This window comes from Gobio gobio (assembly GCF_949357685.1).
Source record: "Gobio gobio genome assembly, chromosome: 14".
In the NCBI taxonomy this organism is placed as follows: Eukaryota; Metazoa; Chordata; class Actinopteri; order Cypriniformes; family Gobionidae; genus Gobio; species Gobio gobio.
In genome coordinates this window covers 32,402,940-32,422,823 of record NC_137107.1, presented here as the reverse complement: position 1 = coordinate 32,422,823, position 19,884 = coordinate 32,402,940, and the positions used below count along the sequence as shown (strand labels likewise).

Genomic DNA, 19,884 nt, shown 5'->3' with positions numbered 1-19,884 from the left:
AAATGTTTTTTTGTTTTGTTTTTTTTATAATTTAGTATTAGAAAAATAATATTATTATTAGGGGTCTAAGCACTGAATTTGCTGGAACCCTATTGTGTTGGTACCGATTTTCTTTTTTTCTTCCTTGTCCAGACATCCTATGACATGGGATTCCTCTAAATTTAAATGTTTAATATTAATCCACGCATACAGCACATATATTGTGATCACATATCTTATGACAGAGGGTTTTTTTTACTTCTCTTTTGATCTATCTAACAGTAAGAGGGAATGATTTCCTTTGAATGTCAATTGGCATTTTTTGGTACAAGTGCGTGTTGCTGTAATGTTTCATCAAACTCTTAACTATCAATGAGGATTCAAGATGGACTTTTTAAATAAGATACATTTTAATTGGATTGCTAGTCATCCACATGGGCCATCGGTGCTTGGACCCCGATTATCCCCACTTGTGGCTATATTTATTATTTAGGTAAAAGTTTTAAAAGTCTTAACAGACGAAAACATACTTTACTGCTTAAACTTCTTATGACTTAAAACAAAAAATATTATTGATCACAATTATTTGTATGGCAGTCATTCATAATTATGACATCCCTGCGCATTGCTTCAATGTGCTCATGAGTTGTATATATGCCAAGTAGAGTGGTAGTGTTTATGGTTATTATTATGAATGAATGTAATTAGCAATTGAATAACCGTTGCCTTTACTCCATTTTACTGTGGTAAAATCACTACAATGCATGGTCAAATATGCTTAACAGTAGGGTTGGGTATCGTTTGAATTTTAACAATTCCGATTCTGCTTATCGATTCCTAATTTCGATTCCAATAGGGTAAAAAACACATTTTATTATTGCAAAACATTTCATTGTAGCTGAATACCATGAACAAAAATCTGCAGGCTAGCAACTTTTGCCTATGGTTTAAAAATACTATAGCAAAAAAAAAAGCCCAATATAAAAAAAGAACAAATTAGCACAAATAAATAAATTAAATTGAACATAAGATGATTGAAATAAACATTTTCAGGTAGGTACAGAAACTGTAATCAAATGTAAATTAACACTGCACTTTATTAATAAAATATAGGCTATAGCTACATTACAAATATAGTTAAAAGTTATTCTGTCTAGAACAGCTATTGAATTTTCTCGTCTTTTGTTTGATTAACGTTATCATAGAGACGGCATCAAGAAAATCTGCCGTCAACGACATAACCGACTGTTTACGAGAGTATTTTGACATTGCGTATTTGTCCATTAGCGTGTGCAAAAAGACAAGGAAGAGAACTCAGTCCATTATCACGCACCATTCATTCACCATGAGAAGCCGTTCTGTGCACGTGTGTGTGTCTGCACAGAAACTGATAAGTGGAATCGAAATCGAAATCTGCGTTTCTTATCGAATTACCGGTTCTGGGCAATTTGGAACCGGTTCTAAAATGGAACCGGTTCTCGATACCTATCCCTACTTAACAGAGGAATCAAATGTTCACTTTTTTATTATTTGAAGTCCACTCTCCAGTAGTGTTGTTTTCGTCAACGAAAAGTATGACTAAATATCTTCGTCAACGAACCTTTATAACGTGACGAAAACGAGACGAGACGCAACGTAAATGCTGGTCATGTGACGATGACGAATAAAAACGAGACTAAATGTGGTTCACAAAATAAAAACTATGCTAAAATGTCTCTTCATTTTCGTTGACGAAAATGAGACGAGACGAAAAGTCGTGTTTTTATTTTGCAGTATTTCTGTGCGTCTCATTCAGGGGCTGCATCAGGTCTCACTGCGCAGACGCAGGTGACATCACTCTCTTCAAACCCCACTTGCGCGGCGTCTCCGGTGAGTGAACGGGTCCTATGGCCGGCCAGTCGGGGTTCGTAAGCCCTATTCGGACGGTAATTGTTTGTCCTGCGGTCGTAAGGTGTCTTCATCATTTACAGGGGCTAGTCAGTGATTTTATTGTCGTCTTAATGCAGAATATCAGTGTTTTTCTCCCACCACCCGTGTAAAAATCTCCGGCCAAATTACCTAACTGAATTACTGTTTGACAAACACCAAGGTCGTGTGGTGCCGTCTGAATCCACATCTCTGAGTTTTCAATCACTTCAGAATTCACGGTTTATATCCTTTTTGGCCACTGCAGAGCACCGTGCGGTTGTGCTTCGCTGTTATCTGGATGCATTTTAAAGATCTAGACTTGTATTACTGAAATATTGGTAAGTATTTACAAGAGCAAGATATTTCATCACCGCTCAAAAAAAAGAAAGAAAGAAAGAAAAGCACGTAAACATTTGAAATGTGCCGTTATAACGGCAGCAATTATATATGTTGAAATAACCACAGCATTATGAATACCTCATAAGCAAATAAGAGGCTATATTCACTTATTTCCACTCATTTCCATGTGGAATAAAATTACATCCTTTATTTTGAGATAAAATACAAGACAGAAAAACATTTTAACTATAATGTGGGTCTAATTTTAAACATATTTAAATAATTAAATAATAATTTGGAAATTATTTTCCTATTATTAAATTAAAAATGCATTTATTCTTATTAAGACATTTGGAAAAACTTTTATTACATTGAAGTGGAAAATAAAACGGGTGTTGTGGAAATAGATAGGGAAAAATGTGGCCACGAAAATCACAGGAAAAAACACCACAAACCTTAAGAGACATCTCAATGTTTTTATTTATTTAATTTAAATGTATGTGTGTGTACTTTTAACATGTTTAGTTGGTAAAATAAATATGTTGTAACTTCAAATCAGAGCGTCTTCCGTGTCTGGAATGGATGTATTCTTGAGTCTAAGGTAACAATAATATAATAAGATAACCTTGTTTGAAATGGGTTTGGCTAAAAGAAGATTTTGGTTTTGTCTATAATACGTACTTATACTACATTGACTGGGTTAAATAGAATTGCATTACTAAAAAGAGACTAAAATACAATTTGCATTGACTAAAACTTGACTAAAATGTCATCAGTTTTCGTCGACTAAAACTAGACGAAAATAGTCATAGATAATTCTGACTAAAATAAGACTAAAATGCTCAGACTTTTAGTCGACTAAAACTTGACTAGACTAAAAAGAGTATGACTATGACTAAAACTAATAAAAACTAAAATGACAGCTTGACACAAAGACTAGACTAAAACTAAAATTAAAACAGGCCGCCAAAAACAACACTACACTCCAGTCAAGTGCACTCCAGTTCACTGCAGTGTGAAGTTGCTTGCTGGTTGTGAGAAGAGAGCGCGTGTTAAAGGTTGCTGCTGCTAGATTTGGGTTACCCTTTGAAGTGTCCTTTGGAGGGAAGTCTGTTTTTCGACTTGGTAAGTACAGCTAAGCTCCTCTAAGGTTCCAGATTTATGCTCTTACTCTCTTTGTGTTGTGTGATGTGCATCGACATACCTTGCCAGGTATGCATTTCGTATCGCATAAAATGTATCCATTCTTGGGAGAATATAAGTTCTCCTTAAGCATTGTTCAAGTCTGAATCCTGAAACAAAATCAGATTCATGTGTTTTGGACCAAGTCTAAAGTTTCAGACTGAACCTGCGGTCCATATAGGGCTGAAACTTGAGCTTTACACTAAGAAACAAAAGACAAAAAAAACATTAATCCATGCTAGATTATAACACGTTGAATGTAAATGTATTCACAAATTAATTTAGCATACTTTTATGTTGTTTTTCTAAGTAAAACGCACTAGAGAGGCTTTTTTGACTGTTTTTCATTGTTTTGATGCCACTGGCAGTTTATTTATTTTTTTGCATCTCGCACTAAAAGCGTCATTAAATGTCAAGTTAAAAATATTTACACATTTTAATACATGCATTCCATTTTGTTACTTTTAATTCAAGAACATCCTGTATGAATGGCCCCTAAGCCTATATCGTTGTGAGTGACACATTGCTTGACTGTTGTTAAAATAGAGATCAATTTCATGACAGCTTTTTTCTGTCTCTAGCTTATGTTAGGCAACTTGAAATGTCAATATCTATAGCGTACTTGCACAGGCTGGGTGGACATACAGTCTTGGCAAGATAAGTCGTGCGGTATCTGATGCTTAGATCTGCCAGGACTTCCTTTTGTTAGTGAGTTTTTAATGTCAAGGCTTCTGTTCTTTCTCCCGAGTCAACACTCTCTGACCCTGTTATCCGTTTCATCACAGATATACAGATCTAGAGGTGCTGACAACTTGGTTCTCTGTCTTCTGCTCAGCAGCTTTGGCACATAATGATAAAACAAGCTATTACATACATGCGAGTAATGAAAAGTCTAGTTCGCTTAAAATCGGGGAAAAAATATTTACTCACCCTCAATTCGTCAGACCCATGAGACTTTCTTTTTTTTATTACAATACCAAAAATAAGACAAGAAAATTGAAGAAATTGAATGCATGTTTTTAAAGTGCCCCTATTATGGATTTTAGAAAATTACCTTTCATGTAGTATGTAACAGTTCTATGTAAATGAAAACATCCTGCAAAGTTTTAAATCTGAAAGTGCACCGTATATAAAGTTATTGTCTCTCAAAAGTAAGAGTCGACTCTGAGTCAATTAAACAAATCGTTTTTAAAATGAATCGCAAGCCGTCTCGTTGTGACGTCAAGACGAAATATTAGCATGTTGCGTTTGCAGACACCAGGGAGAACTTGAACCACCTCAAACACTGCAGCCGACTCCTCGACGTATACTATCCAGTATCCACAGAAGACGCTGTGCTCTACAATGTGTTTATGGTGTTTCATATTGTGTAGGTCTCTAGCTAACCGGCTAACTCACGTTATTACTGTCTCACTGAAATACTACTGCAAATCAGCTGTGGGCCACTATTATCTAAAACGGTGTCTATTAATGCAGATTGACTGTAATTCTTACTACTTTGAGTAAGGATAAAGGATGGAGCAAGATTTGTTTTGCAAACATTAATGTTTCATCAGTCATTCACGTTAGTGCTCTGCTACCGTATGCGCTGTTATTGATACAGTTCCCGCATGTGCACCGCAATAAATTAGAAACACGCACACGGATTTGTTGATGGACGCACACTTGTTAATACTGATGGTGAGGAATTACAGTTGAAACGTCTCATAATGTACCTCAACCTGAGTAACATCACTGAGAAACGTCCTGCTCAAGGTTTGGGTTGAATAGTTCTTCCAAAGTTTCATCATCGATTCGGACTCGCGCTGGGATTGGTGTAAAATCGACATCATCGTTACTGTCTTTACAGTGTGTACAATCGCAGAGCTTTAGGAAGCCTCCTGATAGAGCTGGAGTTCAGTTATGGGAATGGGCTTTTGCTTCCGAAAGACACTTTACGCAGTGGACCAATCACAACAGGCTGGGCCATCTGACCAATCCAGGGTTTTTCCTGGGTCAAAAATGGTCTTTGGTGGTGGCTGACAGACATGGTCATCCATACACACACACACACGCACGGTAAAAAAAAAATACCCTACCCACTTGATCTGCAAGTGCAATACTGACAATCAATTTGAAATAAATTCAAAGAAAGTTTGTAACTTTTGCTTATCTTGATACCTTGATGTTTGTTTTTGTTCCTCATTTTTACACTATTTACTGATAATTGTTTTGGTAAACATATCAATATTAAAAAATAGTATTGTCAGAAAGTCTTTTATTCCTGACATTTTATTTTGAGAATGTAATGATGTCATATCCTTTCCGAACGCATCACATCATCATTGCCGACTCCGCATTCTGTGGGATGGTGGCTCGCGTGTGCGTAACCTAATCGAAAACCACACATACACACACACCCCACCTATATACCTATTTGTACACCAATGATTGTACCCAAACTACAATATTAAAGTTTGCTGGAATAACTTCTCCGTGCCCTTCTCTCTGACCGGAGCCCTGTCAAAGGAAACTGCCAGACCAGTATTATCCCCTTCAGAGTGTCCCACTCTATCACAAGTATAATAGTCTGATAGCGCCACGTCTGATAGCGCCACATGCAACATGGATTCGGTCTTCCGACCTTTTGATTTTGATTAACGTAATGTAATGCGTGAAACATTAGAAAGCTAAGAATGCTTATTTTGAAGACAGAGAGCGTGCGAGCGGGGGAGGAGCTCACTGGTCGTTCTCTCTGTCACTCAGTTAACTCAAGTGCAGCAGTCATCTGTTCTACATCACTCATAAATCACAATAACTGATCAAATAAGGCTTTGGCGGGACAAAAATTTGTTTTGGCGGCCGCCAAAAAAATTCAATGTAGGAAAAACCCTGCAATCAGAGCAGAGTAGCTTGCGGAAAGGAGGTATTTAGAGTGACTGATTCATCCATCGAGTCGTTTGAGAATCATTGAACATTGTTGTGATGTGCAATGTATATTATGAGAAAATTAAACTCTCTTTTTGACCTTTGATGCATGTAAACCTGTCGTTGGAGACCTCCAAAACTAAATTAGGAATATAGCAAGTCATTTAAAAAACGGGGGAAAATCTTTTGGTTCACTTCGAGTAGATTCAGTATTTTGTAACATTACCATGTAGTTTGTACCACCCGCCTCAATCGTAAGTGAAGTGCTGCACACATTTTCTCTGCTGTTTGCAGTGCAAGGGTAAATAAAGAACGGGTTCTTTGAAAAAGTACAGTGTTTTCTTTACTCAAAAAACACAATGTTTGTAAAGGCTAATGTTTTATGTATTTGAGAAAAAGCGAGAAAAGAGAGAGTTTTAGTCTGTTATTTGCCATCTAGTCATAGCCAATACAGCCTGTGCATAGCATTTCATATTGTATATCACAAGATTCTGGCCAAATGTATTAAACGACAGGAAAAACTGAGTGTCCACATAACTACAATAAACTTTGTAAGCTGCAAGTTGATGAGAACAATGCAATGCAGTTACTGCCTCAGATGCGGTCGTTAATGTTGGACAAAACACAATTTCCGACATTTACTGGTAAAAAAAACCTCATGACACCATTTGAGCCTGATTTTTTTTTTTGGGGGGGGGGGTAATAATATGATGACAATGCAAGTCTCTGACCATACATAAAATACAGTTCTTGTTTTTTTATTATAATATTTTATTTCCTGACTAGTAGCAGTTCTACACTAACCTGCAGTTTTTGCTGGTTTCAAAACCGACACCATGCTGGATATTGCCCACCATTCATTTTCATTTAAAAGTAATGCTTTAACTGCTGGTGACACATCCTCAGAAAAACTCCTGAGATCCAAAAGCCATTGCGACTTATCTATAATGACTTGACAACTGAGCGCAGGCATTTCACTCACATTGGATGCATCAGCCTTACATTTGCAAAGGTATAGGTCAAACTATTTGAATTCATAACTTTATGAATAAAAAAAATTTAAATATTAAACTGAACGATAAACGTTATTAACCGGTCAATAGTAATTTAAAATAAGCGTAACTTGATTTTGTTTATGTTCCAGTTCGTTCTTTCATTTCCGTTGTTTGGTTTTCGTTTCTTGAAACGGTTTGGAGCCCTGATTAAAGTTGTCATTGATTATGATTTCACTTTTTTAACTTTAGTTATGGTGCTTTTCCACTGCACAACTCGCCTTTGTTTGGTTTTCCACTGTGTAAAAGTTGTACCTGTACCTGCTTCCAGATACTTTTTTTCATATCACCTCCTGCGAGGTTCTGAGCGAGCTGAGGCAATACTAAAATGGGACGTGAAAATAGGCAGACTGCTGATTGGTCAGAGAGAATCATCACTATTCACTGCGTCATCATTGCACGCACCAGACGGAGTATCCTGAATAACCCTGCCATTTTTAAATAGTTTGGCCAGAGATTGCGTAATATACCCATTACTATTATGGCAACTCGGAAGAATACGGCGTGGTCAAACGAGGAGGTTTCCTTTGTTTGGTTGCCGAAGAGAGGATCCAGCGAGAGCTTGATGGGGCAACGAGAAACAAAAAAGTTTCCTGCGGCGTCGCTATGACGACCAGGTACAATTGTGGAGGTACTATGTGCAATGGAAAACGGAACTAAAAGCGAGCCAAGCTGAGACGAGTCGAGTCGAGTTCAGCTGGTACTGGTAATGGAAAAGTGCCATTAGTGTGTAATGTTGCAGTTTGAGCATAAACAACATCTGCAAAGTTACAAAGTTCCAAGCAAAAGGATATATTTTCTTTTAAAGAAATATCTTTTTAAGGACTACAACAAGCACCTGTTAGGGACTACAATGAGCTTAGTCACGGGTTAGTGACATCACAAACCCTAAAATGTACATAAACCCTGCCCCCGGGAACACGCACAAAGGCCATGTTGAGAAGAGGAAGAGTTGTTGTTGTAGAGCACATTTACAATGTCGCATCCGCCACATTTATTGCAATATAGAACGTAACACAAATGCAATAGCATGTCATAAAAGCAAGGTGACAACATAAGTTAAAACTGTAATTAAACTAAACTATACCTGTTCTATCTTCAGCAGCATATATTCTCTGGCTCTGTAGGCATTTTACAACAGTTCCGACATGAGCGATTTATAGATAATCATGACAGAATATGCTAATCATTAGCTATATTTCCATCCACCTATTTTTATGCGCATTTTGGCATATCGCATCAAAAAATGCTGAATGGAAACGGCAAGATGCGCATAAATTCTAAAAATGCGCATTAAAAACGTATGCGCTCGTTTGAGTAGGATACATTTTCGCGCTCGTTTGAGTAGGATACATTTTATATACGATACGAAAACATGCGCATAAACTACGATGGAAACGCATTTACCAAATAAATTTCTTGATGCGCATAAAGAAAATCATCTGATTTTTGTGATGTAACAGCATAACTGTACTAACCAGCAGAAAGATCTTGTTTTGCACAGCATCTGAAATGCTGTTTTGGTCATTTAGAAGTCTGTTGTCAAAGATTCAAGATTCAAGATTCAAGAGTTTTATTTGTCACATACACAGTTATATACACAATATACAACTGGCAGTGAAATGTAAACAGGTCCGCTCCATGGACAGTGCAAATAACAGTTACAAGAAATTAGAATAGAAATAGAATAAAATTAGAATAAAAAGTATTAACATAAGTAGAATTATAAATAAATCAAGTAAAAGATAAAAATAGGAAATAAGATAAAAATAAAAATATAAAAATTAAAATATAAAAAATATAAAAAAATAAGTGGATATGATAAGTGAGATAAACTGTAGACTTAGAAATAAGTGGTTAACATAAATATATATATATATAAAGAAGTATAATGTGCAAGGTTTATTACAGGTTGTAACGCAGTAACAATAGGAACGTAAAGTGCAGTGCAATGGCAGTATGTGGATGTTAATGTTAAAAAACTGTATGTTTATGCGTGTGCGGGGTGAAGTGAAGTCACGTGACTGAGTTCAGGAGTCTGATGGCCTGGGGGAAGAAACTCCTCCTGAGTCTTTCAGTCTTTGCCATCAGGCTACGGAAGCGAGATGCTCGGTATATTTCCCTCCTAGAACTTTCTTACACGACTGCGTTCCCAAACAGCAGCATCTGCCTCTGAAAGCATGACAAACAAGTTTATTGAGACGCACACGTTTCTCTGAGACGCAAATAATTTATTATATACAAAAATAATTATATATGGTGGCTTCTCCTATGTTTCTTAGTGATTTTTTAGCGGTAGTTTATCAGGAAGTGACGATTATGTTCTCTTGGACTCACTGGATGGAAACTGTGCTTTATTCGCAAATGTTTTATGCGATATTGCATTTTTGCGCATACATTATATTCGCAACTTTGGATGGAAACATAGCTAATGACTTGAAGACTTGCATTTGACATGTTGTCACTTCTTCTTGAGTCTCTCCATCATTGTCCGACTCCGGTTTGAAAATAAAAGGCTGAACAGTTTATGACCTTTTCAGTGGTGTCTGTGTGAGGTAATCGGAACTGCTAACACAAGCTCTTGAAGCTCCGCCCTCTTCTTGAAAGGGGGTTGGGAGCAGCAGCTTATTTGCATTTAAAGGGACACACAAAAACGGCACGTGTTTTTTTTTTTTGCTCACCCTCAAGTGACAATTTTAACATGCTATAAAAAATTATCTGTGGGGTATAAAGGAGACCTATTTACATCTTGTAAAAAGGGGCATTAGTATATAATTACACAAGTTTCAATTTTTGGACTGTATCTTTAAATAGTCAATCAAACTCGATATCCAATCCTAAAGCCTGTATTATGAGCCCTTGAACCTTCCTGTAGCTCAGACAGTAGCAATGGTGCTAGCAATGCAAAGGTCATGTTTTTTTCCCCCCAGGGAATGCAATAACTGATTAAATGTAGGCTATACCTTGAAAGCAATGCAAGTCAGCCTTTTCAGAAGCTTGTCTACATAGTGTGTGTATGTGTGTGTGTGTGTGCATCTTTAAATTGTACATGTTTACATGTCTGAACTTTTGGGATGCCCCTCCTCTCCGTACAGCTTAAGTGTCACAGCACGGCTGGCTGATCATGTTGTTCTTACTCGGGGCACTTGTCTGACACCCTACCCCTCAAAGAAGAGTGTGTGATCATGTATGGGAGGGAGGATTATTCTATTTACAGTCACAGAACTGAGACCTTTTAATCCTTCTGTAACACACACATACACCCCTACACACAAACACAGCATTGAGAGGGAGTTTGGGCAGATTGAGTTGCATGTTGAAAATAGCCATACTGTGATAGAGTCCTCTGATAGTGCAGCTTTGCATCTGATAGAGACAAACTACAGAGGTCCAGCAAAACAGAGAAACTGAGGTATGAAGTGGAGACGAAGGCTCATTTTAACAGCTGCTTTTGTTTGTGAACTAACACACAATGTCTGCATATGTGTGCATAGGTCAAGTGTGAGAGACTGATGGACGAATAGCTGCACCACTCTTGCGTGCAGTATTTCAACTTAAACCTGCATCTTGTCATGGTCATTCTCTTCAGCCTTTTTTGCATTTCTCTTTTTTTTTATGAAAACTCTAAATAATGACTTAGTAAACATTTCATGTTTATGCATTTAGCAGACACATTCACCAAAAGCAACTTAAATTGCATTCAAGGTGTACATTTGATCAGTTTATGCATAATGACCTTGATGTTGCTAGCATCTTTACAAAGTATTTCTACTAGTATTTCTTTACAAAGTGTCATCGCCAATTACTGGCGTGGCAAGTATAATATGGCCTTTTTAGTCATTTAGTTGCGGATCCGTGTGAACTAGGATCATTTTGACAATGTCGTCTGTATACGAGAAATGCAAAGGAAAAAATTCTGCATTTAGTACATCACTGTCTTGTAAACGTACCCTTAGTTTAGCAGAGATTTTGTGGGTACATTTGCACCGTTACCTAATTTGCTTTAGTGAATCTGGCATTTAATGCAGGCAGTGTGTCCAAATAAATAGCTCTAGCAGCAGGCTCAATTCATTCTAAGTGAATTGTCCCTATGAGTATTTGTATTTCATTGGAGAGACAGACAAAAATGTATAACAAAAAGCGTTTTATTTCTCGCAAACTGACAGCCTCCAAATAAAGAATGGCATGTGTGATTTACTGCCGCCCATCCTTTCTTTGCTCGCTCATCATTAACACCTCTCCATGAGAATGGGCTGCACTGTTACTGCCCCTACAGCCTTGAGTGCCTTCAGTGTTTTTCAAGGACAATGACCATTTCTGAAATCATAAATCAAGCAAAGTGAAAGTACAGGGGCTTTTGTCCACAGTGTTTTGCCTGTTAGTTTTTTTGATGGATGGAATGAATCATCATACAGAATGAAAGAGGAGTGTTAATCATGTTTTTGACAAAGTCCCATCTTTGAGTGTTTTTGTTTGTTTGTCTTGTCTTTTTTGTGCAGTTGATCTGATAGTTTCAGCATTCAGTCTCTATATTCAGGGCATGTTGTGGTCATCAGTGGGCCGTGTCATTACAGTGTGTGTCCATGCATGAGTTAAAGGGGTGTGTGCAGCCACGTGTGAACACATGCACATGTTCTTGGGATGATGCAATCATGTACATGTAAGGGTTGTTAACTATATTAAGTCTTTCCACATGCGGGTATTTCTTTAACTCTTCACACTTCGACACTTCTATTTCAAAATGGACAACTTTGCACACTTTTTATTTCTAAGACTTATAGATTAGATTTTTTTGTCTGAAGGTCAAATTAAAACTGCCTTTTTATCATGCCTTCATTCTTTTTGGAATTGAAATGCATTTAATATAGATGTTAATATCAATTGTATTAAAACACGAAGTTCATTTATAGAAAATATTAATACATTTGAAAAAATATATGATAAGCTGAAAACTAGAGTCATTTTCACTACAACCAGTAGTGAAATATGAAATGTGATGTGTGATTGAAAACAAAGTAAATATCACATGGGCAGGATATTTTTAAGTGTGTATAATATTTAATTTTGTGTTTAAGATACACATAATTCTGGCTGGGAAATTAACATTCTTTATTAAAGAAATGTTGAAAATGACATCACAGAATGCTGTTTAAAAAAACATATCTTTTTAAAAGTGAAGGAAATGACATTGTGGTGGCAATTCAATAGGGCTAGTGTGGTCTGTCTGTGTCCAGTGTCCTCTGGCTATATGGCACTCTGCAGAAGTCTAGCAAGTCTGCATGTCTCACATACTCACATCAACACGTAGCTGTGGTGTGAAGTGGGAAGTGACGATGCTCCTTTTGGTCTAAATGGGGTCTTTATCATGCCCCTCTCTATAGTTTGACTGCTAGCTGTGTTCTGGCTAAAGCATGAGAACAAGACTATGGAGGCTCTCACATGAGTGTTTCTGTCTCGTGGCCAAGAAAGCGCACAGTCCCAATGCCTTTACTAAGTCTGTCACGCTTGTAAGAGCCCTAAAAAATCTGTCCCTGGTAAAACATCTACTATAGTATAAATGAAATGACAAAAAAAAAAGTAGGATGCATGCAAACATCACTGTTACCAATGCATGGAGACCACGCTTCTCGGAGACCATGCTTTCTTTTTACTGGCTTTCTCACTCCCCAAAGCCAAGATAGCATCTGTCAGGTTTTTTTTTTTTTTTTTTTTAGAACAGCCTGTTGGATCCTTAGGCAGAGTGTCTACCCCCGTCGGCAACATTCATTTACTCAAAACCCTTGTGTGACTGATATAATTAAAGTGTGTAATTGAATATGTAGAGTGAAATGAACAGGATGTCTGTTATTGTGATTGCTTCTTGCACAATTGTTGTGTCATTACCTTAGAAGGACTGAATAAAATGTGCACAAAAACATTGGCTCGCATCGAATAATAAATTTTTTTAGCTGTCATCTCCACAGTCATTTGAATATCTCTGTTCTTTTCACTCAAAATACGCATGCAAGAGCAAATAAATATCTGGATGTAGCCCGCCAGACACATTTTAGAAAGAAAGAGAGAGAAACAGAACCACGTCTTTATTCCACTGTCCCGCTAAATATTTTATTGCCGCCGTTCTGGCATAGAACATGTGCTCTGCTGGTGCTGAATATGAAAAAATGAGTCTGGGGACACATTCAGCATCCATTTCTTGTACCTACATTGAGAGAAAGGAGGAGAGAGAGCGAAATCAGATGAGAGAACCTTGGTCTCGCGGCACAAAATCAATCTGAAATCTTAACCCTGACCCATCAGGTCGAGTCTGGCTCCATTCTGAAGTAATTGACAGAAAAGTCAGAGCCTTGTGGAACTGGGGCTCGCTTTCACCCAGGCCCTTAGAGATGATATGTTGACGTGTCTAAATGATATGTGTTGTTTGTTTGCGTATATTTTGCAGCTGAACTCGCCCATGAACTCAGTCAGTAGCTCAGAAGATATCAAGCCGCCCCTGGGCATCAACGGTGTGATGAAGGTGCCAGCCCAGCCCTCGGGCACCCCCCTCTCCCTCACCAAACACATTTGTGCCATCTGCGGCGACCGCTCCTCAGGTACCAAGATACATCTGTATGCAAAAGTATATGTGCAAACTGATAGTTAATGCCCAAATGTACATATGTTGCCAGTGTTGCTCTGCAGGGCTTTTTTGGATAGAAAAATAAAAACAGCGTAAGCTGGTTTTCTTGTCTTAGCTGGTCTTCTATGCAAGTCAGGATGGTCTTTTCGACACTTTTCAACTGGTTGACCAGATAAACAAGGCTGGGAGGCCAGTTTAAATTAGCTTTAGCTGGTTTATTTGCAATGGATCGATTTGTCGCGTCCAGTGTAGACACGGCGTAAGAGTCCAAATCTGCTAAGGGGTAATAGTGAAAAATCACTTTAAAACTGTTGTTCCATTATTATTTACACCAGGATGTGTGTTCATTTAAATATTCAAATAAAAAAAATTGTTTTAAGAGACAAAAAAACAGCTTTGTGAATCAAAACCCTTTCCTGGTAAAAAAATTTACTTAATTTTCGAAAGCTTAATGTAGCATTTTTGAACGTCCAAACTTGTGTTTCGAAGCATTTTGAACTTCTCCAGCACCTTTTATAATTACCCAAAAATCAAACAGGTCACCCCTCACACGTTATCAGGTCCGTCAAAAATCTAGGCTGGCTGTATTTTGGAATATTAGAACTAAAAACATCAACATAACACTCATTCACCGAATACATGATGCCATTTATATTATAAACTCATTTGATCGCTAATTTCTCAGTTGTTTAAAAAATTAAGGCAATTATCAAATGTTGTTTAATTTTGCTATAAAACATTATACATTTTTACACGATTTGTTAGATTGAATCACCCCTTCTAGCCTTGTAAAGATGGTCTGTTGGATGGTTTTAGACCAACTAAACAACATAAATGTATACTTTATTTTTCTAGGAAGGTCCCATTGAGATCTCTTCTTCCAGGGAAGAAATCAGACTGACAAAGACTAGCTTATGCTGGTTTAAACCGTTTTTGTTAAGCGCGGGATGGAATATTTGGTAACACTGTACAATAAGGTTGTATTAGTTAACATTAGTTTATGCATTAGTTAACATGAACTAACCATGAACAACACCTCTGTTCAGCATTAGTTAATCTTTGTTAACATTAGTTAATAAAAATCCAGCTGTTCATGGTTAGTTCATGTTAGTTCACAGTGCATTAACTAATGTTAACAAGATTTTAATAATGCATTAGTAAATGTCGGAATTAACATTAACAAAGATAAATAAATGATTTATAAGTGCAGTTCATTATTAGTTCATGTTAACTAATGTAGTTAACTAATGTTAACTAATGAACCTTATTGTAAAGTGTTACCCAATATTTTGATAGCAGCACAGATTTTTTACATTGTTTACACTACAAGTGGATACTTATAGTTGTCTCTGAATATTAAGATTGGATAGAAGAAGTTACTTCAGTTGAAAGGTTGAGGGATCAAATCACACCAAAAGTGTGATCCATAAATTATTACAAATGTACAGCTGAACATAATTCCTAAGGCTTCGGTGTTTGCACTTTTTTTTATTCCTCAGGTAAACACTATGGTGTGTACAGCTGCGAGGGATGCAAGGGTTTCTTCAAGAGGACTGTGCGTAAGGACCTGACCTACACTTGTCGAGACAACAAGGACTGTATTATCGACAAACGCCAGCGCAACCGCTGCCAGTACTGCCGCTATCAGAAGTGTTTGGCCATGGGCATGAAGAGAGAAGGTACAGCACATAAAGTTGAGGATAGAAGATTCTTTCTCTCTCTGAAAATGTATAGTACTATTCTCTCCACCAGCTCTTATTAAAATGAATGAGTTCCAATGCTGTATAAACCCCCCTTTAGCATCCTTTCATGTTAGTACATAAGGACTTGGATGAAGGAGTTCATGGTTCTTTGCACTGACTGACCTGAGCTTTCCACCATGGGGCGAGATGTTTTATGCACTCCCCCTCGCTATTAGTCTCAATCTCAGCTCTGTGTGACTCTAGAAGAAACATTCATATTACTGCAATCAGCCATTAAATAGTCAGACTTCAGGTCAGTGCTTAATTAGTGCCGATCTGCTCACGGTGAGACATCAGTCAACGAGTCCATGATGAACGGTGACTGTCCTCGAGACTCCAGGTAGTGTACTTCACCATATACTAAGAAAAAAACAGGAAATGGTGCATTGATACAAGGTGGTATGTTTTTTTTTCTCTCTCAGATAGGCTTTTTTGTCACTAAATATAGAAGACCATCTTGTCTCCCAAATCATCACCTGAGGCAGAGAAAGATGAAAGGGAGGGAGAGGTGAGAGTTGTGTTAGGAAAAGAGGGGCATTAGCATTTTTTGCACACTTGTCCCCAAGAAAAAGAAGACGAGAAAGTGCTTAAACATGCTAATAGAAGATTTTAGCACACAGCTGGTGGAAAATTGATCTGAGAGACTATATTTTGCCCCTCAGTCAGACAGAATAATTTTGGATTTATGAGATTTGAGAAATTTTCAGTGTTGGTCTTAGAAACATTTTGTCTGCGGAGACTAGTTTTCAGTTTTTAAGGTGGAGCCAATTAAATCTTATGTAGCTGAGTGCGGCAGCGCGAGACACAATGGTAGCACCATTTTACTGTTTCTAAGTCAAAACAGTGGTGCGGATCACACCACAAACACTCAGGATCGTTTGTGGTAATGATATTTCAGCGCTCTATCCTCTAGTAGTTTTATCTAAAGCCAAACACACTTCATTCAAGGCCTTTCAGCTCCGTGCACGTTCTCTCTTTCTCTAGACGCATGCCACAATAACGGAGTTTAACACTCAAACGCACTCAAATATATATATATATATATAGACTTACAGTCAGGCGGCCATATAAATTATATATTGTGGCTATAGATTGCGTAGCCAACACACACGTGCAGACCTCTTTAGCTCCTGTTTCATGTGAGAGAGAAAATCCTTCCCCTGTAGACGAAGGGAGCACTGCGATCATACGTACATGACGTCTCGCTCTCACACCCACTGTCTATGACCTGAGTGCAACCTTTTGTCTCCGTTGCTTATATCATCACAGCTTCTTTCAAGGATATGATCATTTGCTTGCGTTTGCCTGTTTCGTATCCCATAAGCTCGCGCCGTACCCCGAGGCATGGGAGAGCTGGGCCACGCTCCCCCCAAAAAAGAGCTGAGCGAATCTGCAGAAAAACAGGATTAAATGAATTTATGCTCTCCTTCTCTCCAGGGGAAATAAAGCTAACGTGATTTCAGCCCCTCTCACCTCTCTCTGACTCCTGGAGAAGTATTTTACCCTTGGGCTGACCTCCAGACAGCACTTTCCGTAAAGCAGAATCCCCCTTTTCTGAACCCCCTTACCACCAGCGCGGTACCTCTGCGACTCGCCGTTGAGGAAAATAGCGATGGGTTAGGGAAAAGCGAACGTTTAGTGTTTGTGTGTTTGAATGTGCTGTGAATAGGGACTGGGTTCAGAGTCTTCTGGATGAACTGTGCTCGGCACATACGCACTCTAACCACAGGGGCTTGGATTGTGGTTAATAGTGTTCTGGCCACAGTGAGACCGAGTGACTGTTCAACACTAACCACTTCCTGTTTCTCTGAGCTGATCAAATGTCTGGTCTTTGAAAGCCTGTTGGAGGAACCCACAGAGACAAGAAACATGTTACAACATCACTCTGTCATGCAACAAAATTGGAAATGAAATCAGTATACACACGCATATAAAAACTCATTGTGTGTGTGTGTTTGCGTGTGTGTGTGTGCGTGTGTGATTTGGTTATTTATTTAACTGGCAGTGTTTCACTTCAGGTTTAAATATCTAACACTTGAATAGATTGTAAAATAAAGGGTGTATTAAATATACAAGTTATTATTTACAAGATAATGTTTTGATAATTTGCGCTAACTTATATTACAATATATAAGCAAATTAGTTTTTTTTCCATGGGGTACCTCGCAAGGGGATAGCCATATTTGGGAGTCCATCATATTTGGGGGTCAAAAAGTAATAAAATCTGAGGTGCAGTTTATTAGAGTACTAGCTTGATCTGAGTGTGTATGTGTGTTGACTTCATGATTGACTAACTGTAGTGACCGTGACTAGTATTGTTACATACAGCCGTCCAGGAGGAGCGCCAGCGAGCCAAGGACCGCAACGAGAATGAGGTGGAGTCGACCAGCAGCGCGAATGAAGACATGCCTGTGGAGAAGATCCTGGAGGCGGAGCTTGCCGTAGAGCCCAAAACGGAGACTTACATTGAGACCAATGTACCTATGCCCTCGAATTCAGTAAGTGACATCACTTCCTCTTTGTGCACTGGAAAGACTGAGGAGCCACCTCAGGTTTTCTATCCACCATGATAAAGTTAAGAACCCCTTGTATACTTAAGACCCATTGAGATACATTGAAGAATCATTTTGCATGTTGGAGATTTGAAACAATGGTTAGCTTTGACTTCTTTGACTCGTAGTGCTCATGCAAGAAACACAGGTTCAACCTACATCTTATTTCGATCCCCAAATTATTTGTTGTTTTTTCTCTTTTGTTCTGTCAATAAAGAGTAGCAAAATATATATTTAATAATTCTTTTTAAATATATATAATAATCAAACACTCAAGAGCTAAATGGTGTGAAGCACATTGGATGTTCTAGTTCTATGTAAATCTGTGGGGGCAGAATGAGTGTGGGCCTAGTTACAAGAGCAACTTGGGACATTGAAGAAACCCCAGAGCTAAGATGTCTTGAACCATATGCTGTGTTGCCTGTACGACGCCACTTCTCTGTCTCTGCTTGTTTTGGTGTAATGTAAGTGATTTAGCTTGTTGATAGCCATGTTTGGACAAACGTGACGTCATAGCGCACGTCTCCGAAGAAAGACTGTTTTCTCCAATTACTGCAGTTTGAAGCATTGCTTGAAAACCGCTCAATTATTGCTGTTCACCTATCAGTTCTGCTCGTTCTCTTTGTTGTAATGCTGTTCTTCAACTGTCAGCCCCCTGTTGAATTACAAATAAATTATAGAGTATAGTCAATGATAGAGATTATAAGCTTTGTTTATGTTTGACTTGCAGTCTCATATTTCCTCTATTTTCTATATATTCTGGCTTTTTGCCACTGTTTTGAAAGGTATAGTAGAAGTAGGGGATGATGAGCCAGAGCATTTGAACTAACTAGGGATGTCACAATACACCGCTATTGATAATAATATTTTAAAAAAAAATATATTGATATCATGTTAATACGACACGTACAATAATATTGTAAATAATCCAGCGGTTGACACTCCAACACAGTAGGTGGCAGTATTGAACCTTGACAGACAAATGCACTCTACACATTACCGGCATTCAAACTAAGTTAGCTCACCAATGTGACATCAATGAGTTTTTTTGTTTGTTTTTTTGTATCCTGTAAAAAAAAAAGGGTGATCGACACCCCAGTCTGCAATTGCCGATCAACATTGTTATTTTTGCATGTTTTTTTTTACAGTTATGGTTACAAACTCTCTCTCCGCCTTTCACCACTCGTATTTTGTCATTGCCAATAAAGAGAAAACACAAAACAAACAGTAAAATATGAATTTCACTGATAACCTTATTTGTTTTTTTGGTTTGTTGGTTGTTGTTTTGGAGTTATTTTTCCTTCAAAATGTCTATTCACCTTATTTTTAACGTAAGAGTAGGCACGGCCTTGCTTGATATAACAAACTGGTGTTTCTTATCATTTTATTTTAACGTATTGTCATAATTATAAACGCTGGTGTTTGTAGCTCACATAGGTTTAGTGTAGAGCTGCAACTAACGATTATTTTTTCTGTCGACTAATCTAACGATTATTTTTCCGATTAGTCGACTAATCTAACGATTATTTTTCCAGATTAATCTTATTATTCTTTTTTACTGATTATTGTATTTCAAAGAGGGTAGTGAATTTATATATTATTTTAAC

General features: G+C 37.8%; 1 protein-coding gene across 3 annotated transcripts in view; it reads left to right on the top strand.

Annotated features, from left to right (window-relative positions):
* rxraa (retinoid X receptor, alpha a) overlaps nt 1-19,884 on the top strand; it is a 140,461-nt gene that overhangs the window by 97,125 nt on the left and 23,452 nt on the right. The window contains exons 1-4 of one of the 3 annotated variants that reach the window (XM_079835308.1): nt 10,653-10,779; nt 13,807-13,957; nt 15,483-15,662; nt 18,054-18,223. In XM_079835308.1, the coding sequence (XP_079691434.1) occupies nt 13,819-13,957; nt 15,483-15,662; nt 18,054-18,223 (489 nt within the window). In that variant the 5' untranslated portion in view covers nt 10,653-10,779; nt 13,807-13,818. Of the gene's footprint in view, nt 1-10,652; nt 10,780-13,806; nt 13,958-15,482; nt 15,663-18,038; nt 18,224-19,884 lie in introns of those variants that run through there. The other 2 variants (XM_079835306.1, XM_079835307.1) reach the window with 2 other exon arrangements.